Source organism: Passer montanus, unplaced genomic scaffold (assembly GCF_014805655.1).
Source record: "Passer montanus isolate IOZ18808 unplaced genomic scaffold, ASM1480565v1 scaffold17, whole genome shotgun sequence".
In the NCBI taxonomy this organism is placed as follows: Eukaryota; Metazoa; Chordata; class Aves; order Passeriformes; family Passeridae; genus Passer; species Passer montanus.
The window spans coordinates 10,449,423-10,475,927 of NW_024364270.1; the positions used below are offsets into that span (position 1 = coordinate 10,449,423).

At 37.5% G+C, this 26,505-nt stretch overlaps 1 protein-coding gene across 1 annotated transcript in view; it reads right to left on the minus strand.

Moving 5' to 3' along the window:
- The window catches only part of DCN (decorin), a 38,134-nt gene extending 12,306 nt beyond the window's left edge, over positions 1 to 25,828 (minus strand). The window contains exons 1-3 of the mRNA XM_039704072.1: positions 25,699 to 25,828; positions 21,396 to 21,631; positions 5,980 to 6,092 (exon numbers count right to left, since the gene is read on the minus strand). Coding sequence (XP_039560006.1) covers positions 5,980 to 6,092; positions 21,396 to 21,603 — 321 coding nt within the window. The 5' untranslated portion in view covers positions 21,604 to 21,631; positions 25,699 to 25,828. The remainder of the gene's footprint in view (positions 1 to 5,979; positions 6,093 to 21,395; positions 21,632 to 25,698) is intronic.
- Between the last annotated feature and the right edge of the window lie 677 nt (positions 25,829 to 26,505).

Consider the following 26,505-nt stretch of genomic DNA (forward strand, 5'->3'; position numbering starts at 1 on the left):
CACAGTAAACATTGACTCAGTTTTAATATTGCACCACCTTATAATGACCAGCAGTTTAAGTGGTGTTCAGAGAGGAAAAAAAATTAAGCTTTGCTCCAAAGATTACTTTCTCTTTTAGTGAAACACCTCTCATATTTCTGTAATAAAAAATAAGAACCACTGTATGACAGGAATAGATGCTGGCTACATTGAAGTCAGTGGGAGTCTGGCCATTCAGCTCCTTCTGACCTGGTTTCTACATCAAATATTTATTCCCAACACAAAAAGGAGGATTCACAATTCAGGAAAATTTTGGAACCCTTGTTGGCAGGCTTTTGTCAAACTGCAAGGGCAGTGTGTGGCAGGCAGGCTGGAATTAGCAAAGGGTTGTTCTTCTTGTGGTTACTAAAACTTCCAGTTTTTGCCCTGTCTAGGGGTGGGGAGCAGAGAATTAAATTTTCTGATGTAATTTCATTATTTGAGAATCTGAGGAGACTGTTCTGAGTGGTTTCAATCCCCATTCATCTTAATTTGGTATATTTAGAAGTGAGAGCCTTGCCAAAAGCAGAATTAAAATGGAAAATTACCAGCAAACTTTCATCAGCCATATTGCATAGTGATACACCTGTTTTGCCAGCTGGGGATGGAACTCTTATCTAACTTAAATTCTTTACTGATGCATGCATCCTTCAGGGTTTAAACTGAAAAGTCAATCCCTGACCCAATGGAATTTCCTTAATTTCCTGGGTTATATATTACATTATTACCTGTTTTTTATTACATTCTGCTAGGAATAGTTATATCTCAAGAACTTTAACCTCAGGAGCCAGGCATCCCAATATAAAAAAATAATAATAACATTCATCCCTTTTGTTTACCTTACATTTTCAGTTAAGTCATACTTATAACCTGAACATAGAGGGAAGGCTTTCTTCCAAATTATTAAGGATGTATGTACATTTATGGAAAAACTAAAAATCCAAACAACCCAAGAACAAAACAAACCAAAACAAACAAACAAAACCCCCCAAAACCAGAACTTTACATTCTTCTCTAATCATCTAAACCCAGGATGAAGAGGACATAGCTAAGGGAAGCAAGGAAACAGGGATGAGGTGAAAGCAACAGAGATGAATGAATTGTGAAGGAAGGAGATGTCAAGGCACTGAAGGAGCAGCCTCTCAGTAAAAACAACAGAAGTGTGTGGAAAGAGTTTGATCATGTGCACAGGACCTTGCTGAATAATCTCACACAGCAAAGGAGCCTGCTGCAGACCTAGCTTGCCTGGCCATTGAGCTCCCACTGGTACCTCTCACACATGACTTGCACATATGATGAGGAAACAGGTGGTTCTGCATTTTGCTTTTTCTTTCAACCCTGACCTTGTCTACTATGACAAGAAATTTTAGTCATTCATTAAATTTATTACAGCTGTTCTATTGGTTTTTTTATTGTTATATTCTATAAAAATTTCCTTTTTTTCATTAGCCTATAATGCTGACTCTCTCCAGAATTTCAAGGACCTCAAAATATTTTGTCCTGGTTTTTTTTCACATATGAAAAAATCTTTACCCATTGTACAAGAAAAATGTTTTCCATGCATGTGGTCTGTTTTATACTTTTTTCTGTGGAAAATCTCACTGTTTCATAAGCATAATGCGAAGGTGAGTTTGAGGAAATGAAAATTCTCTAAGGGAGTGCTGTATTTCAGGAAGATTAACTTTTTGTTCCCCCTACTGAATATTTTTTTAGAAACCTAAAGCAGCACCTCAGTCCTGCCACTGATGATAGTAGGAACTGGGTTCAGAGGTAGAATGTGGACAGAGATATCTGTCTTAGTATTTTCACAGGAGGGTGGCGACTACTGATTCTTCTATATGAGATTTACAGAGACAAATGTTAACTTCTTTTTATGCCTGAGAAGAGGGAACTGAAGATGTAATGAGTCATCAGAAGACTGGATTATTTAATTAATATTTTTTGATCTCAAGGGTTTTTCTGCATCTCTGAAAGATCTTAGACTTTTCTTCAGGTTTGGTTTGTTTTGTTTGGGTGTTTTGAGGTTTTTATTTTGTTTTGTTTTGTAAGAAAAGGATGGCATTAAATTTTCTATTGCCATACATTATTTTTCCACTTGCTGTTACTACAAAAAGAATTTCAGTTTCTCTGCCTGCACATTTAATGTGGATATGGTCATACTTTAAGTTCCAAGTTTAAATCTTTTATCTCTTAGATCTTTTCCTTCAGTTTAAACAAAGTTGGGTTTAGCATTTTTGCATGTACAGCCATGGCTTTGAGCAGTTCTGCTAGCTTCAATTAGGTAATGCTCCATTTGATTTCAGGCCAATAGTTCACTCATCTTCCTTCACTGTACTAGCGCTCTGCCAATTGAAAAATTCTTGTTGGAGAAACATGCAGTCACCATTCTGTTGTTTGTGCTGCTCTTATAATGATCTAACACAGAGCAGTTTCTTTCACCTCTTTTTCCAGGTGCAGGCATTCTGCTGGTTTGCTTTGGCTTTGCCACACAGCCTGCAACTCCATGTGCTGTTTGTGTAGGCTCCTCCTTGACTCTGCATGAGAGCTTACTCATGCAGTATTTTGGATTCTTTATTGTGTCCATGGGGTCAAAGTACTGAACTCCATCCAGAAGTGTCAGTCTGCCTGGAAAATTCTGACTGTTTCATAGAAATAGAGACTTTTTTTTTCCTGGCTTTTCCAATAGCTTTCCTGTCTGACTTTTTTGCCACAGGTCTAAGTCATAAGCAAGTTTTTTTTACATAATATCAGACAGTTTTCTGAAAATGTGAAACTCAGTCCTCAGTCTGTAAAAAAATCTTCAATTTTTCCTCTATTCTCTCAATCCCTGTGCTAAAAAAACAAAACCAAAACCACACAAACAAACAATCTTTCAACAATCTATTTTCAAACAGAGTGAAGTCTCACTGAGTTTTAACAGTACAACATTAATAGTTTAGCCACTTTTCCCTGGATAATTTGAAGCTATGAAAATATCAAGTGCACTGTAACTGTTGACTCTGATGTTTCTTGGCAGACATCTATTATTTGCAGGTAAATATTCCTTTAGCTGTGTCCTCTTCTAATTGCTTGCCATATTTCCACAGCTAAAAATTTTACCTGTGCTTGGGAAATCCACCTAGGAAAATTTTCAATACTAAGAGTATTTTGGTAGGTTCTAATTTCTCTTTCATCTCCAGTGCTGTGTACTCCAGTGATGTGTAGTATAAGCAGTTACATTTGTACTGAAAGAGAAGCCATGGACAAGTTATAGGTGAATCCTTTATTTTCTTGCTACATATTCTGGGTTTTAGTACCAGTGAAACCTTGGGTTCAACCCAACTTGTTCATGAAAAGCACTTCTAAAACTAATACACCTGTGGTTGGTGACAGCTGTAAGTATTAAGGTATTTTAATGGACTACTTAAAAGTAACAAACTGTATAAGCTGTGCATTTTTTCAAGATCTATGAAAACTGGTGTTTAAGGAATTGTTCCCTTAAGTGATCATTCATGCAAGAAGTTAAGTCCATTTTCTAATTTTAGATTTTGGAACAATACTACTGTCAATTTTTTAGTAGAATACAAGAAATTTTAGTGAAGTCTAAGAAATTTTTGAACATCACACTGTCAAATGTGACATTAACCCACACCATGTTTCTCTGGAAACAAGATTAAAAAGCACATACATTTTATACATGTACCTCACACACTCTTTAAATAAATGAGATAATAGAGCTCTATCAACAACAATGCTTTTGAGTTTTACTTTCTAAAAACTATACTCCCACTGAAAAATATTCAATAGCAAGTTAGGCAATGGGAATCATTCCCAGATATTACACAGGAATATTCCTGCTGAGAGCAAAGATGGTGCCTAGTTACATAAATATACTGCATGACTAAATTATTTTTTTGGGGAGGAGATCATAGAATCATAGTATGGTTTGCATTGGAAGGGGACCCTGAGAGACTCATTATTTGTTCTTGAGTAAATCCAGGAAAATTGCAATTTTGAAGGTTACTTGTTAAAACTTATGCTAATGTATGATTTCCAGTGGTCTCTAAGCATGTCCTGAGTACTTTTGTGAGTAAGACAAACAAATAATTTCTTCCTTGAGGAGTTACTAATTTAGTTCACTATTAAATTGTTTTAAAAAAAGAAGGAAAAACAAAACAAAACAAATAAAGAAAACCCCTTAGAGTTAACTTCAATGAGATAAAATAAGTTCACAACTTATTTTAAAACAGTTCACAACTGTGAGCATAGCTCACAGCAGGATGTGTAACTGAGACCTGGACCAAATGCCAAGTGGGTAGAAGTCACTGGGAGAAGTGATTTTCATCTGCAATACCATGCTCTGACTCATTTAATACAGTGTCATGAAGAAGGATTGCCAAAAGATTAATTTCACTGATAAGAATTTTGTCTATTTTAGCACCTCATAGATAATCTTCACTGAAAACACAGGACTTCTTTCCAAGGTGGAAGAAAACCAAAACAAATGGGCAGGAACATTTTACAGTGTCAACTCTGTCCTGTAGCCAAAGAAGGGAATTGAAAAAAAAAAAGGGGGAACAAATTATCTCATTCTTAAACCTAGACCTCTGAAATGTGATGTGGAAGAACATGTTTTGTTGTCTTTAGAGGTTATCTCTGGAACTAGATCAACTATAGACACCTATGCTAAAATTAGATTACATGAACCTCATCATGATTCACTCATGCAGATCCTTTCACTATGGACAGTCTGGCATTCATATTTTTTTAAATTTTCTTCTTGATGTTGCCTTTAAACAAATATTTAAGATGGACTTTGGAAGAAATTGAAAGAGGTAAAATTGTATAGGTTTTTTTCCAAGCATGACTGGTTGAATGTAGATTCTTGTTTGAAACAAGATTCTTTGAGTGATGATATTGGCACCACTTATGGATAAAACATTGGGAGTTGGCTTGTTGTTTGTAAAAGAAAGAATAGAATAGAATAGAATAGAATAGAATAGAATAGAATAGAATAGAATAGAATAGAATAGAATAGGAATAGCCTGTAAAGAGCCAGGCGGGAAAAGCCAAACAAGATATTGTTTATAATAATAAAGGATTGAATGCAGGAATACACAGAATAAAATGAGTTGTTGAAAGCCTAGAAAGTAATATTTTCAGGCATATGCCTGAATTAGGATATTGCTTTCAAAGACAGAAAATAGCTTTTTTTTGCTGAAAAGGAATTTAGGCAAAAGTATGAGGTGTGTATTTTAAAAAGTTGATAAAAACTATAGACAGGAAGGAGGATCTCAGACAAAGAAAAAAAATAGCAACAGAAAGGAAGGTAGCTGTCTGATGGAAACTTGGAAAAGAAGAGGTGAACCAGGAAAAAAAAAAAGTCACAGAAACCAGGAAGGAAAATATTTCAGCAAAGAGGAAACCAGACAGAAAGTGTTAGAAGAGACTGGCAGGTAGAGCAGGATGAGGATGGAGCTTTGCTAGGAGAAGGTTATTGCAAAAACACAGTTTCATCATAGTGCAGGGGGCAGAAGACTAATTTGGAAAGATTCTTGAATTAAAATTAGTACAGAATGTCTGCTGACAAACGTGGCACATAGAAATCTCTGTGAGCTCAGAGGTGGGAGGGGAAAGAGTACAGTAAGAAGTGAGTGAGGTGGCAGGGCTGAGATGGAAATAACCAAGTAACTGTGCCAAAGAGACTGAGAACATAAATAAATATGTGAGAGAAGCTATGGTGGAGATCAGGGGGCTGAATGTACAGGAGACAGGTACAAAGAGCTGAAAAGAGGTGAGAAAATTCCATAGTTTGGCAAGAAAGCTTGCAGGAGAGAAATGGAGATAGGAATAAATAGGCTGGGCTGGTGGAGGAAGATCACAAATTATTTAATGACTTTTCCATAAAAAATGCATTACCAGGCCAAAGTCACATTTTCTCCCCATTTTTGTTGGTAAATACCAGTTAATCTGCACACTTACATGAAGATTCTTCAGATTCTTGAAATCTCCTTCTTTAATTTCAGTGATTTTGTTGTTCTGTAAGTCCAACAGGGTTGTGTCTGGGGGAAGGTCTTTTGGCACCTTTTCCAGACCTAGTGACAGTGAAAAGAACAATTAACTTTGAATGAAACTTTAAATAAGGGACAGTACATTTCTTAGTAGCATTTTTCTTTCAGTAAACACCATTTCTAGAACTAATTTCCTGAAGCAGCTTATGAAGACTTATTTGAAAGTGTTTCTGTCTCCAGCCAGTCAAAGAGAGTTTTATTTTGCTAAGTTGAACCAACATTTATTTATTCACATTTCCATTATGCCTTTTCTGAGAAAATATCTGAGGTATGGCTTGAAGCAAAGAATTTAATTTGGGAAAATAATTTCTAACAAGTTTTATTCCACTGAATTGTGTAAATAAAAATCCTTTTGTACAAAGATATAGTATTTATTATTTTCACTGGGTGTTAGCTTTTGTAGACAGAGAACCTCTCCTGCTTTTAAAAGGTACTAGGCTTTTTGAAGGAAGGACGATAGTTAATGATAATAATTTCCAGAAAAAATACAGTTTGCTTGACAGTAACTGAGTAAATTGCAGTAAAGTCCACCTTAAAGAAAACCCCAAACTACCAATCCACCTCCCCCCTTTTCTTTGAACTGGAACTATGTCCAAGTTTTCTGGAGAACAAATCTCTTGGTTTCACTACAACTGCCAAAAGAACATCAGACAGTTTAAATTAAAGACTCTCTTTGGGACTATTTTCTGAATAGCTGATATGTAAGTCTGATGAAGTCATGGAAATGAAATTATTTAGTGTTAAATAACACTTGCTTTACCCAGCTTTCCTTTCATACTGTGACTTGGAATAAAACAAATCTTTTACAGTCACTCTGATTTACCACAAAATTAAAACGTTCGTTCCTAACTAGCTTTTTTTTTTTTTTTCTTTAACAGAATGTGAAATGCTAAATGAATAGTTGGTAGGAAAAAATTCCTAGACACTAATAAAATCTCTATATGGGCATGTATCAGAAGTGGAACTTCTTTGGGTAAAACTGCCTTTTTACCAGTAAAGGTTTTAACTGGTATTCCTGAAGCTGTATTTGAACTCTTCTGGGAAAGATCTCTCTTTAAGTATTTCCAGTGTCTCCCCAGAATGATGGTGAACTGCACAATATTCATCTCAGAAGAAAGATATATCCCTATATATGTTATTTTTTTAAACCTGTATACTAATCCCAAGTATGGCATTGCAAACACAGTGGGATATGCTTCCCAAAGATAAGCTGCTTTGGCCACCATGGCTGTTGAGATTCCATGCCTGGAGATACTCCAAAGTTGTCTGGATACAGTCCCAAGCAACCTCTAAGCAGGGGAGTGGCCTAGATGGTCTCAAGAGCTGATGCCCAAATTCAACACTTCTGTGATTCTGTGGTACTAATTGCTTGTCAAAAATGTGTTCTCATGCACAGAATGTTGGTTTCTCTGTCAAAATCTTGCTATGTGTAGCAAAATTCCTTCTCTTTCAATCCTTTCTTAGAATATATGTGTCTATATGTAAAGAGAAAAGTATGGTAAGATAAAAAAATATTAAAATATTTGGATCAGATTTTTATTAAAACTGAATGCAATAAAATTTGCCTGAGTTTTAGTTACACCAGAAGTGAAATGTTTTAAAAAGCAGAATCATGTGGCCTGGGATGAACTAGTAAAACTTAATAAACTGACACCAGCCAAAACTCACATCTCATCCTGTTTACCTTACTGATGTTCAGTGCACAAATATTTGACACAGATTAAGATTGTTCATATTACTAAAATAACTTTTCCTCATTTAGGCATGGACTTTGTTCTTGCCTCAACAGTTGCAAAACCCTCATTACTTCCAGAAGTGTAGTACTAGAGTTCCAAATATATAAGAATATGATACTGTATAATTTGCATGTTGGTTGTCTTTGGACAGTTTCTGTCTTCAGTGAACAGGACTGATGTCAGCAACTAAAAAATTCTTTCCCAAAAAACACTGCTTTTTCAAAACCATAATTTTGTTATAACTTCCTACAGTCTAGCAACTTCTATAGCATTCTTCACATATGAAAAAAAAAACAAAATGACAAACAAATCCAAAAGGGTTTAATTGCTTATATTCAAAGTAGCATTGGTATGCTCTGGCTGTCAGCAGGTTTGTGTTAGTAGGCTGGTACCTCTAATAGGTGTTATGCAGACAATAGAGTGCAAGAGCTATGCAGCCATGCTTTAGGGAATGGCCTTGGAACGCACTTTGTAAGAGCACTTGGTGAACACTTGGCTTGCCACTGAAGGGATAATTTGCCAGAGACTAAACTTCACACACAACTTCCAGCTTTAATTTTCAGTTTCTAAAAGCTTAAGTGTTATTCATTAATATGGTAGAACTGATAATTTCTCAGAGCAATAAAGTTAGACTTTCAATGTTTCATGTTATAAAGATAAGACAAATTTGATAATCAGAAATCCATTTCTGAAAATAATTTATAACATTGTTTTTCTGTCTTGTACGAGAAACTAGAAGGATGTACAATAAAATAATTAGCTCTGCATGCAGAGTATAATTGCCATCACTTGAAGATTTTAACTTTATTACCTATCCCACATACATTGTAATGCATTTCCTGAAACTGTTTTTTAAAATATTTTCAAAACCAGCTCTAGACATTATATGTCTTTTTTTTTGTTGACTGTTGTGGATTTTGAAGAACAAAGTGTAGATGGGTACAGGGTGCACACCAGCTATTGAGGAGACCTTGCATTAGCAGTGAAAGCAATTGAATACATCCTCCAGCTGAAACCTACATCATCTAAAGCTCTCCAGTGGAGGAAGAGTTTATAAATGGGTGAACCTGGACAATGACCTGCAAAATTTAAATAATTCAGGAGACTAAAGTGTATTTGAGGTGTAAACCAGATCCACATCTACCTTGTGCTTCAGCCTGCAGTTCCAGGTGTCTGTATAAGTTGGTGAGCCTCCAGAGAGATACATGCAGGAGGAGTATTGGTGTACTGCAAACTCATCCCTCTGCTGCAACCTGGAGAGGAAAGCTTCAAACCTTTCTGGTCAGCAGCAGCCAGCTCAGATGAATGGGACAGCCTGAACTGACGTGACAGTGTGACAGAGTTTAAATCAAATGGAGAAAATTGTAATCCCACTGGAAGCTCAGAAGTATCATGTCCCAGAAAGATTTTTTTGGTTCTTCTATCTGGGAGACAGAAGTTTAGAGTGTGACTGTGGGCAGTCCTTACTACTCATTTCTGAGAGACTCAGTAGATGCTCGTGTACTTCTGAAGCCATGTTGTACAGTGTGATCACACACCCACCTACAAATGACTGCTGGTGAAATTTATGTAATGCCAACCAAAAGGAAAACTGCTGTCAGAAAATATCAATTGAGTTTCCTCTCCATCATTTTAAGAACAGTATACACAGATATTCCAGCTCTTGTCTGTGATGTTTTCAGACATTAAAACTTGCTTCTTGAAAAGCCATATGAAGATCTCTCACAGCAGTTTGAGGCTTTTATGCCAATAATCAGTGCTACACAGTTTGGTATTCAACTCCCTGGAAGAATTTCAGGCTTCTAGTTCCTAAAATTAACTTATAACTGATCAAAAAGTTAGATTTATCTGCCTTTCCAACGTTAAATTGAAAATACATATATGCATTTTATACATATTTTATAGGTATAAAACACATATATATTTATTTAAATTTTGTTCAAATAAAATTAAGTCAGTTATTAGTAAAGTTGATAAATAATGTTTAAAAAAATAAATTTATTCACAAATAAGATTAAATTATATAGTTCCACCCTTTTAAAATTGTTATTTACACTGTGATTAAGAGCTTAAAGTTTCTGGAAGTAAAAGAGATTTAATTAAGCAGTTCAGGTATTTTAGTCAAAATACCCTTTTGATATGGACAAAAATATTTCTTTGGGAGAAATCATTACTTCCTTATAGAAGCTTAACAGCTATCAGTTCCTGTAGCCCAGATCAGATCCCTAATATCCCTCATGAATCTTTATAAGCAGACATTTCCTACTGTTCTGCATTATCAACCTGGAGCAAACAATTATTCCCACCAGTATACATTTACATGTGTAAAAATGTATGCACATGAAAACACATGAAGAACAGAATAAGGCAGAGAACTACAAAATGGCAAAAAATTGTGCAAGGAAGTTTGGATATTTCCTTTTCTTAGGATAAGATGAGCTTTCATTATTCATGACAGAAGTTTTCTTAACTTTTTTTGTACACTTCCTTGTTACACAAGAGATATTTGAGATAACATGCACCATCAAAATATATTCAATAAAATCCAGAATAATTAAATTGTTAACCAATTTCTTTCTCACACAAGAAAGACTCATCCACAGTTACCTTTGGTGGGGAGATATTACATGGGCCAGGAATCCCTGCTTAGTGGGAGGTTGGAGAAGGTAACTTTGCAGAAATCAAGCTTTTTTCTGTGGGATGTCATCCTTGTAGCCTTTTGTTATAATTTCTTAAGCAAATGGCAGTGTCTGTCTGTTTAGCTGTGATTGCCTCACCACCTGGAGAGGAATGAAGGCTGGTGGGCCTGGAGATTTCATGAGATGGGAAATGAGGGAGGGAAGGGCCAAGACTGGTATAATTCACCCCTTATTTGGTCCCTGAGAGAGAATCAATCAGTAGCTATCCTTCTCCTGTGCAGCACTGCACCAGCCCAACACATGCTGCTCTTTAGCCAGCCAAACAGGTGTAGGGGATGCAGCAAGAATTTGGGAATAGTGTGAGGTTTCTATGGGTTTTGGTACACACAGCAGGCTTTATTATTTCTGCAGCTGAAGGAATAACCTGTTACAGGAGCTGAGATCAAGTGGCCATGGAATCTTTTAAACCACAAAGGGAGAATTTTGAACCCTCCTGGCTATGCAGAGGTTTCAGTTTGCTGCTCTAGCTTCTCAGCAGCGAGAGCCACAAGTTAGTCTGCACCTTGGCACAGAGCCACATTTCTGCTGAAGCCATACGACTGTGCAAAAAAGGAATGCAAGATTTATGGGGCCAGCGAGGGAGACCAAGCAAGTAGAAGTCTGAGTCTGCAGCCCAGAGATGAGGACGCTTTCCTGACAATTGCATCTTTCCCACACTGGGACCACAAAGTCTAAGTAACAAATATGTGAACAGTGACAGTAATAAAAAATTTTTACAATTTTGTGGTTTGATTTTTTTGGTGTCTTTAGGGTATTTTGGGAGGTTTTCCCTCCACCTATCCATTTTAGAAGCAGCAGGGATGGGGCTTATTCCTCTGAATAAACCTTTGCTTTCCCAGCTGGAGAGCACGGGCCAAAAGGCAGAGAGACATCTGAAGGCTGTAGCTCAGATACATGTGTTATTACATTGCAACACTTACGATTATTATCACAGGGGCCATAAAATGGGGCTCGTTTCAAGACTCTCTCAGTTTCCGCAAACAGCTGCTGCCAGCTGAGGAATTTGGACTGAGCTCTGTGTAATTCCCAGCCGTGATCATCAGTGGCTGCACTCCCAGTGGAGGCAGCCTCTCCAGCAGCTGCCTGGGCTGTCTCTGCTGTGTGCTCTCCTTGCTCCTAGCCCAGCTCTGCTGCATCCCACTGAAGGGCAGCAGTCCTCCCAGGGGTGAATGACCTTAGCAATGCCCTGAGTGGACTCTGGGGCAAACGAGGCGAAAGGCAAGTTTACAGGGTCAGGATACTTACTCACGGAAAAATAACTGGATCCAAGGACTGCTTTCTGGAAGGATGGCAAGGAACTGCTTTGACTTAGAAAAGTTTACTGATACTTTCCCAGGCTATGTGCTACAGTATTTACTGGAAATTTGTTCTCTATTGTGTGGGATTTGCAAATAGGACTAATTTCATTATTTGCATCCATGAAATAAGAAACAATTGTGTTTTTCTACAGACTAGTATCCATGGCCTCCTTCTCTCTCCCACTTTCAAACTAAAAGTTCCTTCTCTACTTTCTCCACTCATGCTATTAAATAAGCAGTATTTTTTTTCTAACAGATTTTGAAACCACAATGGAATGTATAAGATTCTTAAAATATATTTTCTTGATGATTCACAAAAAATTTTTAGATATTTTTTCTGTTCAGCAGTCTGAAAATCTCATAAGGTCCATTTGAGGCTTATTTTTATCCCAGATTATTGCTTTTGTATATGTCTGACCCTTCCCATTGGAAAGAACAAGAAAACAAACTACATTCCCTGCTGAGACGGCCCCTCACAAGGGTAGACCTACTGACCTATTATTACATGGAGTATTCTTTCCCCCTCAAACATTTATAACAGTGCTCCAAGAACAGAGTGAGAAACACAGAAAAATGGAAACAAATTCACACACACTGAGATCAAATGCATAGTTCTCCATTGTGTTAGTACTAATAATTACAAAAGCCCTAGCAAAGGTATAAAAGTGAGTACATGCCTTTATCTGCTCTTTTCCACTCCACCCACTCTGAGTAGTGAATACATATTTCAAAGCGTAATGAATATTGCAAGCCACAGCTGTTATGAATTATTTTTCAGTGCTAGTCACATTTTTGGTACAGATAGAGTTGTTCTCTTGGCTCCAAAAGTTAATAGCTAAGAGTAATTATATATTTTTGAAGCTAAAATTCATGCAGCTTCTACTTCTGACTTTTAATTACAATGATCCCAAATGTATATGCCTTCTGAAGAACACTAGCATTTTAGATAGACAGAAAAATATTCCGAAGTAATCTTTAGACTTCAGGGATTAAGACATTAATTGAAATAAAAATCAAGTATTATGAGTTTTCTAGTTAACTCCTAGAATCATCAGTTTTACATTTCCCACTGCCATGGTTGCAGACATAAAACATCCCATCAGAGAGCAGCAAGTGACCCGTGTGATTCCTGCAATCTGCCAGCACCATGTGTGTGATGGCTTCACTTAAAGTGGATGCAACACAGATGTGCTATCTATGAGTACTCATGCAGTAGGGTGAAACATTTATTCCTTCAGCAGACATAAGAGAGAATTTCAGTGACTCAGAAAAGTGAGCATTATATAGCAAATTACGTTTTGAATGACCCTTTGGAGAAATGCAGTTTGATGTTTACCTCTGTTGCAGTTATGTTAGCAACAGGCAATAGATGACAATTTGAGGATAGTTCCCTCAATTTTTACTTTGGGATTTACCAGAATTGGCTCTAACATAATGTCATAAATAATCATCTGGGGGAGGTCTTCTCTGGTTTCAAGTAAACTTTCCTTCCTGTTCTGACCACATGGTCATTACATAGCCCTAGTTTATAACCTGAGGGCAGAGATATGTTCCTGGTTATTTCAGGTACTTCTAAACATAACACAGCCATTTTTCATGAATGTTTTAGAATTGTTGTTAACCTTCTCTCACGCAATCATAAAATGGAAGAAGCTGCTGTGGTCATGTCTGGACAGAGTGAGTAACAAACAAATTTTGGAAGAGAATTTCCTGACCGAATCAGGAAATCTGCAGACCTGCTATCTGCTTCTTTCTACGAAAGGGTGTTATATATACCCTTGTAACTCTTAGATGTATTTGTTTTGTAACTCCTTTTCTTTTGTCAGACATTTAGTGATAGAGCTTCCCCAGGTCTTCTGTAACTCTGTCAGTCATCTCCAGCCCAGAAGATGTAAACTCCCTGCTACAGAGTGAAAGACCAAGGAACAGAAAGCAAATTTTATCCCCTAATCCTGAAAACATTAAGATTTTAATTCAATTTTTTGCCTTTGCTTCTATATCTGTTAGGTAGAGATATTCAGCAATGAGTTTGATTATTGCACCACTACGGACATTTTTCTTCCATGTCACCCTAAAACATTAATTCATTGACAAACTCTTTAGTTTCTGAGGTCCACTCTGGAGCAGTAGAAGGAAAAACATGCACTCTAGCATAGAAACTGAAATAATTCTAGACTTTCACATTTTAGGTGGTAGAGGAGGGGCAAGAAAAACTGGTTCTGGGATGTCTTATTGTACATTTCTGTTGTGCTAATGTTGTATTACATGACCAGACTGTAGCCCCATTTACACTTGTACATGTTTCAAAAACTGTGACATTTCTATAATAATTTTTCCATTTGGAGTTTTTGCCATGAAGTCCTTAAAGTTGCTGCCATTATGTGGGCAGAAGTGGTTTTTTGCTTTCACTGCTATTTGTAAAATATAATTATGGCATTCTCTTTCTTATTAAAATTAAAAGCGTAAGCATCCTCTCCTTAACAGATTTTTGTAGAAACTGAAAACACTCCAAGTATGCCCCAGGTAACAAACACAAAGATGGTATGGGATGCTCTCCTGGACGTCCCCTCATATGCATACCAGTATGTATGCAGACAGTACATAAATTCTTTAAATACTGCTTTCCCCCTTTTTTGATTCCTATTGGCTGCATACAAGGTTTGCAAGAGTTGCCTACATAGCAAATGCAACCTTACTAATATCAGGGTTATTTGTAGAGAGCTGTTTGAATCTTGTAATTGGCTCCATAAGTTGAAAACTACAACACAAATTCCATATTTTTTTTTCCTCCTAAAAAACCCATGCAGGCGTGGTCCTTGGTTTTGAGATCCCTGTGTTTTGGTGTTTATTTTTTCCATCCCTATTTTTGCAGAGAAGCCCAATAGCAAGTTCTACTCTTTTATTCAGCCTGGAGAAGAGGAGACTGAGGGAAAACCTCATTGCAATTTACAACTTCCTCGTCATGGGAAGAGGAGGGGCAGGCACTGATCCCTTTTCTGTGGTGATCAGTGACAGGACCCGAGGGAATGGCCTGAAGTTGTGTTAGGGGAAGTTTAGACTGGATATTAAAAAAAGGTTCTTCACACAGAAGGTGGCTGGGCACTGGCACAGGCTTCACAGGGAAGGAGTCACAGCACCAACCTGACAGAGCTCAAGAATAACTTGACAACACTCTCAGGCACATGGTGTGAATCTTGGGGCTGTTCTGTGCTGGGCCAGGAGCTTTACTTTGATGATCCTGATGAGTCCCTTCCAACTCAGAATATTCTGTGGTTCTGTGATTATCTATCTACTTTGCTTTCATAGTGTAAAGGACTACATGTACTATTATGCTCTGTGTGAGCATAATGAATACAATACAGCCAAAGAGACATATAATTCCAGCATTTGTCAATTTTTTTTTTGTCAGGGCAGACACGGAAAACAGGATCAATAAATTCTTAAAAAATGACAATATTGTTTGAAGAATACTGATTTTGATTTGAACTTTAGGAAATTACTAAAATATATTCAGAAAAATATTTTATTTTCCTGTAACCTGATGATCTTCTTTTGGACCACTTCTTTTTAATCAAAGATTCGGGGCATGTGTAAAGCAAAATATAGACCACTAAGTGCAAATTTGATAAGGCTGGGACACTCCAGTCTGGGTTTGAAACTGGTGTTTTGAAAATCTGCTTAAAATTAGATTTACAAAATACCATGGTTACTGGGCTGTGTGAACAGAGTTTTTTCTGGAGAGCTGGGTGCTAATAGCAGAAGTTTCTTGTTGTTATCCTTGACCACTTCGCATGGGACCTGATTTCCTAGATCTCTTCCCTGTTGCTATGGGTACTCAGTGAACACTGGGAAGGAGATTTTGGACTCTTTATCTCTTCCTTGGCTGGGAACCTTCTACAGTTAAATACCAGAGTCTTTCTGTTGTGAAAACACAGGTATTTTTAAAATATCTGTATCTCTTACCACTCCCTACAAAGGTGTTAAGAACATAACATCCATACCAGTCACACCTGTTAGTCCATAACACTAGGTCATGTAAGGAATGATTATTTAGCATGTTTTAAACATCGTAATCACCTATAATCATTTTACTCACATTTTACTAGCTATCTATTAGCTATTTATTATTGCATTGGGAGACTTTAGAAATGAATCATTGTGACAGAGCAAGCCAGAAAACAGTCACTTCTTGTATCACTTGGACTGGCAGTCTAAATTTCCTTTCCTGCCACCAGGACTTCATAAATGCCATTTCCAAGTCTGAAGTAAGCAAACAAATCTAAAAACACTTTGACAAAAAAAGAAAACATAAAAAGCTGATCACTGTTACCTTGGAGTAAGCAGTAAGCAGTAAATAAGGAAGGGATGTACTTAGAGTGACTTAATTTTCATCTAGGATCATGTTTATCAGCTGAAAATGGAACATCAGTAATTCAGGGGGTGATGCAAGAAAGCCTGTCTTTTACTGCCATACTGGCACAAGATAATGGCTTTTTGTTAATGTAAAGTAGTCTACATCCAGGCCAATATTCTTTTTTCAAGAGCAATTTTTCAAGAGCATTTTCTAATTATTGGATTCTTCATTTAAAAGTTTTTTCAGAATGTACTGAGCACATGGCTTTAATTAATGATTTTTAACTTCCAGAGCATCCCCAAAATGGTATCAAAGCAGAGTACATACAAAAAAAGTAATAATCCATGCCAAATTTATCACATAACAAAGATGGCAACATAGGTTTATTTTTCCTTGCCTTAATTAAGGCAAAAAAAAACCCCACAAAACTTCATTAATCTGAAAGTAAGTTGTATAACCTCCAGTGGTCATTGCCCTGTCTTGGCAGTTTGGTTCTCCAAGAGGGATGTTTCCATCACTGACATCCACCTTAGATAGGATGAACCCCTGCATGGGCAACCTAACTCACCCAATGACTATGAAAGGAAAGCAGACCACTCTCAGATCCTTAACATCCTGTGATAATTAGTATAGATCCTCCAGTCTGACCTCCAGCACGTTAAGGGTATTCCAATTCACCCAGTCAGCATGTGGAATGCCCAGTGCTTGTGCCTGCTGACAGCCCAAGTTATGCTGGGCTAAACAATGTCAGTTTTACGGCCAGGGTCTTGTGATGTAGATGCTGTTCTCAGTAGAAGTTACAGAATACTTTCCCAGATTTCATGGCTCCTTTTTTAATAATAATAATAATTTGGTAAATGATCCAGTTCTGTGAAGCCAGGGGATTTCATGAGAGTGTCAGCTTCTATTGAACATAAAAGGAGTAAGACTTTAGTCTTTATTGTAAGAAGAAAAAAACAAAAAAAACCAACCACATAAAAAATGAAATAACTTGTCCTAAAGGCTCATCAGTGACAATGTAAATTTACAAAAACTTTTTTATTTAAAAATTGTGGTTTTTAATGCCTGGCCACTTAAGGATCTGTTCTTTCTTTTACTGCATATTTAGTAACCTATAGGATTTTGAGCTGATCATTTAGTTTTAAAGATTATGTTTCAAAACAAAGCATATTGAAAAGGAGTTAATTTCCTTTATAGTGAAAAATTAGGTTCTCACATGAAATCAAAATCAGAAAAATGGGTGTTCAGATATTTCTGGAAGATTTCATACAGTGAGATAAATTATCTTTTGCCAACAAATAAATTGCCATGTTATGATGGCTCAAGTGCTGAGGAGCCATCAGTTGATATATTGAGACACTCTATTTGTTCAGATAAACTGCCTCATGTTACCAGATAATAATTACTAATAATGCTTTACATATCTGTGAGACTTTCATCTTCTGATCTCAAAGTTCTTTTCAAACACATTCTCCAGCATCCATGCTGAGCTCTAATGTACTCCTCTTTATATCAGCTGGAGAAACCCTGCATTTCTGAGCTGTGAGCAAAATTTGAATTTTAGCTGTAATACCACTTGAATTTTGTTTGCAGACATGTCTCTCTCCCACACCTTTAGGAAACCACAAAACCTCCATGGACACTCCCAGTGACACAGATGGAGAGTCCCCCACTGTGCCCTGCAACTCTGCAAGAAGGGCAATCTCATTGGATCCTGTATAGAGACACTGCTCATGTAGAAGGGGCTGCCAGACTTATCTGAAGGTGAAAGAAAGCTCTGACCACCACCTCTGAGTGTGCTTATGAAGCGTTCTGCATCTGCTGCAGGGATGAGTAATCACACATGCATCCTCCTGCCTACCAGGGCGCTCTGGGATGAACTTTACTTGAGACTCCCTTTGGGAGGATGAGGCTTTAAATGGAACTGTTAGTCCTTGCTAGGGTTTCTGAGAGGCGTGTTTGCCCACCCAGCTGACTGCACATCTTCCCTGTACATATTATTTAGAACAGGAAAAGTGGCCTCTGAGCAGCTACACCAGTTACTCCCCACCTGTACTGGGCTCTAATAAGGAAGATGTCTGTGGTTTCTATGGAAAGCCTGGATATAGCATACCAATGCCTCATACTGAAGCATGATCGAAAAGTGAACCTGTGGCTCCCTTTTAACAACAGGAGGTAGATTAATAAAAGGCAGCACTCTTATAAAGATAGCACGGTGGCCTTCTTTAATAAGATCCTTGAGTCTGTCCACAAAGGTAATACATCTCATGAAATGTAGGTTCTGCTTTTGATCCATCAGTAGCCAAAAATTAGAGAGAATTCTTTTTCAGGACGTGAGAAGGCAGCAGTATCCTTCTTGTCAACTCAGCTCTTGGCTGGGAGGCAAAATAAATTAATTGTAGGTGTGTGTTTAGGAAGATGTGAATGAAGTTTAAGACTATAAGAATGCAAAAATTCTGCTGACAAGAGTGTAATTGGACTACTGGGCATTTTTGTTCACTGTTTTTATTGAACTTGGATTTTATTTTCTTTGTTATTCCCATCCAATGCTCATGAGAAAAGGGTCAAACCTGATCTCTGTACTCTGGATTCAACAGTCCTCCTGTGGTTTATTCACATAATCCTGTGTCAGATGGTTGTTTTTTTCCTTATGAAGTAAGAATCTACAAATAGCAAATGCCCATTTAGGCACAAAATAAACAGGTTGAAGAAGAAGAACATCTCCATATGTTGCCCATGTTAGGGTCCTCCAGCTGCCTTGCTTGGCATGTCCCCTGCACTCATGTGCTCATGTAAGGAAAGAGTTGTAAACGCTCCTTCCATGCCAGACATGAGTAGAGTAAAGGATCTTGATTCAGGTTTCAGCTTTCCTTTATGAGAATTTATTTAGGAAGATCTGAATACATCCTTGTGAGGACCATTGTTATTGCCTGAAATTTTTCTTCAACTAGTACCCATGGGACTAGATGACTAAAGTTGATAATTTTGGAGGACGGATGTAGCTAATTTGGTTGGGCTGGAAAAGCCTAGAGCTGAAGGGAGAGGCAGGCCAGGAGCATGGGTTAATAGGGAGGCAGAACTGTCACTGCTAGTTTCATGCCTTCCATGTGCAAATTGCACCCCTGGTCCCTGAAACAAGAGCATCCTTCATCCCACAGCTCAGGAGCGTGTGAGGTCACCTCCACAGTTTGCAGCAAAGGCTAGCAACTGCCTTCTCTCAAGTCAGTAGGTCAATATGATTTTGTCTGGGTGTGTCCCACAGAAGTGAATTCAGAGGAGTAGAGGGCAGGTTAGCCTGTGAGCAGGTGACACACAGCTCTCCTGTCCCTGCTTGCAGGGCAGCCAGCAGACCTGTGTCTTCATGAGCCTCCCAGCAGCGCCATGTCCTGTTAGGGCTGTGACAAAGATGGGTGGAACTTAATGCCAAGGCTGGCATTGCTTGATAAATATTTCCTTGAGCTCTGCCAGGGAAATATTATTTATTTATTTTTCAGGCCTGCATATTTTGAGCCCAGGGAGATCTCTTTTCCCAAGGTCTGGATGTTATCAGCCCAGCTGATCCAAAAGCACAATCTTTTCATTGCATGATATGCAGCATGTGGGTTCAAAGAAAGCTCAAAATATATCTCTCTCTTTTCACCCCACTTGAAATTATCTGGGAAACACTGACCTGTGGCATTAATTGCTGTATTTATGAGTCTCCTTGTCATTATGGGACTCTACTAACCCAGAAGTGTCTTATGCAATGGACTGTAAACCACGTGTGTGTGAAGTGCACGACCACAGGAGCAAGTACAGGAGCAAAGGGTCCCTGTGTGAATGTCTCTAATTTTTCACCAAGTGAAAGCTCATTACATTCTGCAGAATTGAAGCAGACTGAGAACAAGTTCTCAAAATAACTTAAATTCCATCAGCATTACTAAGTGTAACAACAATAAAACCTAAGATTTTCATGGCATGTGGGGCAACCTCCTCCCCACTCCCCATTCCATGTTTGCTCTTTCTGGCACCTATATGGTAAAAAAACCCAAACGTCTTTCAAGAGGGACAGTACTGTGGAAGCTTTCTGAAAGTATGGCTGGGTTGGCCCGCTCTGTTTTGTACAGCTTGGCTTGCTTTGTTACTGGGTCTTTGCCAAACATATCTATTGCATAATTACGTGGCTCACTTTAATAAATTCACAGAAGTTTCTAGGGGTGTAGCTAAAGTTTCCCCTCCCTTCTGTAATTATACAAACTCCAATACAATGAGACACAGGTCCTAATTGGTGGATTTGTGCCATGATTTACAGTAATTATCAAAGCCAATGTTATAACTGGAAAACAGAAACATCAAGCTGTACATTTAAAGAACTAGGAGGACTAAAAGAAAAAAAAGCTCTATAAAATCATGAGAAGTTATTTGTCCTTTCTTTTGTGAGCAAAACCAACTCTAATTGATTTTCTGCACTGTACACTAACTAAGACTGAATTATACTGATTTAAACTAAGAACAGTCTCACTGAAGTCAATTTCATTACTTGAGACTTTTCTGCATGGAAAAGTCAAATGATGGCAGACATGTCTTCATATCCTGCTACTCTGACTGTGCACACAAGCCCCTCCCTTACATAAGGGAGTAAAAAAGTTTGTGAGAAATTTTCTCATGGTTTCAGTTTATATAATGGCTCAGAAAGATATTTAATAAGGAATTCCATGCTGTGTTCATTATTTTGGTGTGTTTCCAAGCTCTTTACTCCAAAGAGCTGGTTCCAGGATATATGATTCAGTTGCTTATTTCATGCTCATATATTCCTATGGAAATGGGATGACTTCAATGTTGAGGTACTAGACAGTATGATTAAAGGTGTTGGACCTTGGACCACACAATTTAGAACCTTTTAAGATATTTCCATCCCCACACCTGACCTCATTTCATTTATTGAATATTACTCTGAAGGAACACTTTGAAAAATTATTTTCTCTGCAAGAGAAATCTGTGGCATTCCAAACAAATGAAATGCACACATTCAAAATATAAATTTTTAAAAAATCAAACATTCTTCATGTTCACAACAATGCCCATCTTGCCAGGGCTATGTGGCCTACTTTGTAGCGTAAACTCTGGCTAACCTCAGCTGTAGCACATTTCTGTGAAAAAAGCCGGTTAGGGAGTGACAGTCCATGGCAGCCTCACCATGCCAGCTGCTAGCCCGTGACTAGAATGTGAGCACAGGGCTCTGAAGGTGCTCTTGGGCTTACCTAGGTCAGAGCACTGCACCACGCGGAGATGGCACTGGCAGCGGAAGGGGCACACCGGTCCAAACCCGGATATGACGGGATCATCCGTTGGGGCCATGTCGGCTGAGCCCTCATCCTCCAGCATAAAGTCAAAGAGGCCCTGCTGGTGGAAGGGCTTGGCCAAGCATGCTGGCAGCAGGAGCACAAAGAGCAGAGCCAGCCTCCTCATGGCTTAGTTCATCGACGCCCAGCAGAACCTAGGATTCAAAGCAGCGGATTAACAACAAAAGCAGCAATTTCCCACAGCTGCACAATTCCTCCTGAAGGAGGTCCAGCACATCCACCAATTGCATAACTGTTTCTTTCAATAGAAGAAAACTGAATTGTGAAAATAGGACAGTTATGTGATAGCAGTCTGGTAACTGCTTGTCAATAGGCCTTTTTTTTTGAAGGCAACTGTAAACACATCTGTTTGCATATTTAGAGTAATATTTTTTAGGAACAGGCAGTGCTGTCAACTTTGTTATGCAAAAGAGTCAAAGCAATAAGCCACATTTTCCATGTGCCTGTTTTCTGCCAGCATAACAGTCTATTTGATTTCATTAGCATTTATTTCATAGCAATGGGTTTGACCCTGGGGACAAACCTGAGGTTCCCAAACTCACTGTAATTCAGTATTTCATGTCTTGAGAAATATTTTTATGTGTCGGCTTGCTGTGTGTTTTAAATTATAGCCTAGTAAAACTGACTGAGAAAGAGTAGAATTTAGTGACAGGGTGGAAAGTGAGGGGAAGATCTTTTGTTGTTTAAATGCACTATACTTCTTTCCTAGTTCAAACAGCACAATAAAATGGAATATTATGCTGTCTTATATTGAATATTCTTGATTTTCTTTCTAAATTTTGACATTCACCCAGAGACCCTCTGCTTTGCATTACATAAGCATTTGAATTGATGCTTGCAGTGTTGTGTGCACACTTTCTAATAGGATTCAGGGCTTCATTCTGCAGACTTTTATGGTCAGGAGCAACTGTATACAAGTAAGTATTACCATTGATATTAACAAGAAAAGCTGCTTAAATACATGTTCTCAGGAATTAGGCCTAGATGCATTTCAACACACTCTTGCTTGTGCTACCTGTCTTGTTGTCCATTAAGGAAAAGTTGCACAAATTTGTATCAAGGCTGTTAAGACCAGCTATGTTTCTGAATATTATTTTCTTTTATTATACAAAATACTGTGTATTTTGTAAAATGAAGTTAATACTTTATTAATTTTAATTGATTTTAAAAACCCACCCAAAAAAACCCCAAAAAACAAATACAAACAAAAACAAAACAAAACAAAAAACAAACAAACAAAAAAACCAAAAACAAAACAAAACAAAACATAACCACCAACACCAAATCTGCCTTCAAATTGCCAAGTGACACAAAGGCAAACTTGTCATTTATTTAGAAGCTTTTTCTTAAAATGGATGGTATAGTCTTAAATAGAGATGATGCTCTTTGTAATGAAAGCAAAAATGTCCACTTTCATCTTCAGGTGAATATCTTAGAAACATCTTGCCTGGGTGCTAGCTGGGATTATTTCTTTTTATAGAAGAAGATATCTAACAGCTTGGGGTGTGGTAGAGCATTTTTCAGCTCCATATTCATTGTTGGATAAAAAAACTGGGAGAGGCAGAGAGAAGGACTGTCTCCCTCTCTACTTTGACATATGGAACCTACCAGGTAAATGACAAGAATGAACAGATTATATTAGGTGAGAGTAGTTTACTGAAGCCTGCCTTTCTAACATATTATAACCAGCTACTCTAAAAGGAATGCTTAGTGTTAAGAAAAAAGCTAAATATATAAAAAAGCCACGAGACTGGATTTAGATACAATTTATATGGTGTCTGAGTTAATTTTCCTTTATGAATTTCTACCTACAGGTGCCAATAATACAGCCCTCCAGAAACCTTTAGGTCTGTTTCTTGAGAAGATGATTAGGTTGCCTAATAAAATATGCTGGTGTCTTAAAATCCTAGCCTATGTTCCTGTGATCTACATGACTGGAAGACATGTATCTACTATCTTCAGACATCCCAAAGACTTCAAAGTGAAATCACATGGAGTAAAACACTGTTTATGCTGTCTCTTTCAGGGACATATTTGTTTTCTTAGTTGGACATGAAAGTACTTCTGTTCCTGGAACAGACACCTTACCTGCTGCATGTACTGAGGGGGATCACAGCATCAGCTAGAGAGTTTTTCAGTATGTCCTCTCAGCCAGTGCTGTGTAAACTCATGACATGTAGCAGGGGTGGGCGGTGTCCCCATGTGGATCTTCCTCCTGTGCTTCCTCCTGCCCTGGCTCCCCACTGTCACTGGGGCTGTGTCCCTTTCCCTCCAACGCCCCTGCCAGAGCAGGCAGAGGGCACAGGGACACGTCAGGATGTCACAGCAAAGTGCTGCTGGTGCATGGCAGTGAGCTGTTACCAGGGTTTCATCTAAAACATGATTTTTGAAAGAGTAATCATCATGTGCAAGTTATTGTAAAATAACAATGCAATTTATTAATAATCTCAGATGAGAAAAAAATTTGCTAAACCACCACCATTCATCATAATAAGCTGCCTTGTGAAAATGACTAATAAAATATTACCCCAGTACAAATTAATTTTCAGACTATATATTAACAGCAATAAAAACTGTGAATTCTGCACACTAATCCTTGAGTGGCAGTGGCAGCCAGGACCTTTTCTGAGGTCTTTTTTATGTATTAATACATTTTTAAAACATTTTAAAGTATTTAAAATTTCTTTATTCCCTCTCAGGGTCACTGCTGAAGTACCGCCCATCCCAAGAATGCACAATCAGGATCTTATCCTGGAGTTTAACTACTACCATTCAGAAAAGCCAAAAAAAAAAAAAAGGCACTTTGGAAGTGTCTTCACACTTTGCTTCTTATTCACATTAATATTGATGACTTCATTTATCTCAGTTAAACCCTGTAGCTGGCCTTTCCTTTGGTCCCAGTTTTGTAAAAACTTTAATGAAATCAGAAAGAGCTGGCTATAAAGGAAAACTGTAGGACAACAAAGGAAATCAAGTATATAATCTGAGGATACAGCAGAGAAAACAGCAGACACAAGCTACATATTAATCAGGATATAGGAACAGATATCTTCAGGCATATATGCATTCATTCTGCAGACACATGTATCTGTTCCTATTGTTTGCATGTGTAATTGAACATAAACAAAAGAAAAGATATACACAAAACTGTACTACCAAGAAATGTTTACACTTCACTTACAAAGAAAGAGTAGAGAGGACAAAAAAAATCTGAATTCTGTGACACAATATTTATGTCTGTAGGATATAACTGTTTAAAATTCCTTTAATTATGTGTTTACAGTGAAGAAGAGTTTTCCACAAGCAGAAGAAACTATACCATAGGCTTGGCCACATTTCATTTTAAAATACCACTGAAAATATGCTCCATCAGTTCACGTCACCACTGTATTGGTGGTCTTCTTGTCAGTTTACCTTAATATTAAGGTTAAATTATTAGTTCACTTACTGTCAGAAATCTCTCAAAATTCCACAAAGGCAAGCTAAACAATATTTTCCAGTTTCAAAACATTCCCCTCCATTTTATGTTTTGCCCATTTTGTGCAATAAAGCCTATATATGCAAACACAGGAGTTGGAAGTTTTAGAGAATAAAACTCTGTTAACAGGAGTTTCAACTGCATGAATTTTCTACTATTTCATTCATAAGAACCTTCTTTAATCATGATTCCCTTGTTTGTACCCTGTAACATAGCACTTTCTAACATTACAAAGGCATACACAGAGCCCGTTTAACTTACTACTACGCTTTTTTTTTTCTCTGAAATTGAAATTATTTTCATCAGTGTCTGAAAAACATATGAAGAAACACAGGAGAAAGAAATCAGAGTGCAATTTAAAGCAGAAATGTAAGCATACACGTATTTTTTACACTCTCTATATCACCGATTCTAAACACTGGATTGCAGAGAATATGCTGCTGTAAAAGTTTACAGCAAAGGAAAAGAAAGGACTATAGCAGTGCATATACAAATCAAAACAAGAGACAGAACAGTCAAATAAACAGTAGGAAATCTGTACAGCCTTTGAGAATGTATTCTCATGTTTCCAAGAAACAAAAGTGCTGCATAGAAAACTTAACATTACTAAACATTTAGAAGGATTTTTAACTTGCTTCTCTTAAAATTCAAATAGTTCTTGCCATAGACTTGCTCGAAGTTTATTAATGCAGCATAGTTCAGGAGAATTACTAAAAACCGTACCTTTTAATCCAGGGATTTGCAACAGGAGCTCTCAAAGCTGAGATGTAATTAAACTAAATATTCAACCCAGGCAGAAGGCTTTGCAGGTGTGGAAAGGAGGAGGGGGTAAATTCAGCTCAGTGACTGTCACTTGGTGGAAAACCCTCCTGCTTCTATTCCATAGCACAGTTAAAAAATGTTTCTCTCAATGAACACAATCCAGGCTGACACCCACATTAGATCATATGGTAATGATATGTCTCCTGTATTGCAGCCAGAAACTTTATCAGCTCTTTTGCTTTCTTTTCCTCCTTTTTCCTTTTCTTTTGCTTTATTTCTCTTTCATCTGTTTACAATCCCAAACTACTTGCACATTATAAGACAGATTCTCAGCTGTAATTCATCCTACTTACTTTATTTATGTCCCTACAAAATGTATTTAGGAAAGTTTTCTTAGTTTTAACTCTTGGGGGTTTTACGACTCATTAATGAAAAAAAATGTTTAGCTTTCCCTCTTGTTTACAGTATTTGGAAATCAAGGAAATGATATAAAATTAATCTTTGAGGTAGGCAAACTAGAGATTAATATCAGAAGAAAAGGGTTAGCTTTTAGTAAAACTATTTAAACAGATATCAACCTGCCTTTGCTCTATGTTATAAGCATTGTCAAACTAAGTAGTATATAGTTTAATATACTATTATCTTGTCTAATAATAGAGTTTGTATGTATTTTTTCAAATGACAACATGGTTTTGATATATATGAAAATCATGTTTTCATTAGTAAAATGATTCTAACATTTGTGGTTAGAGCTGCTTTATATAAACT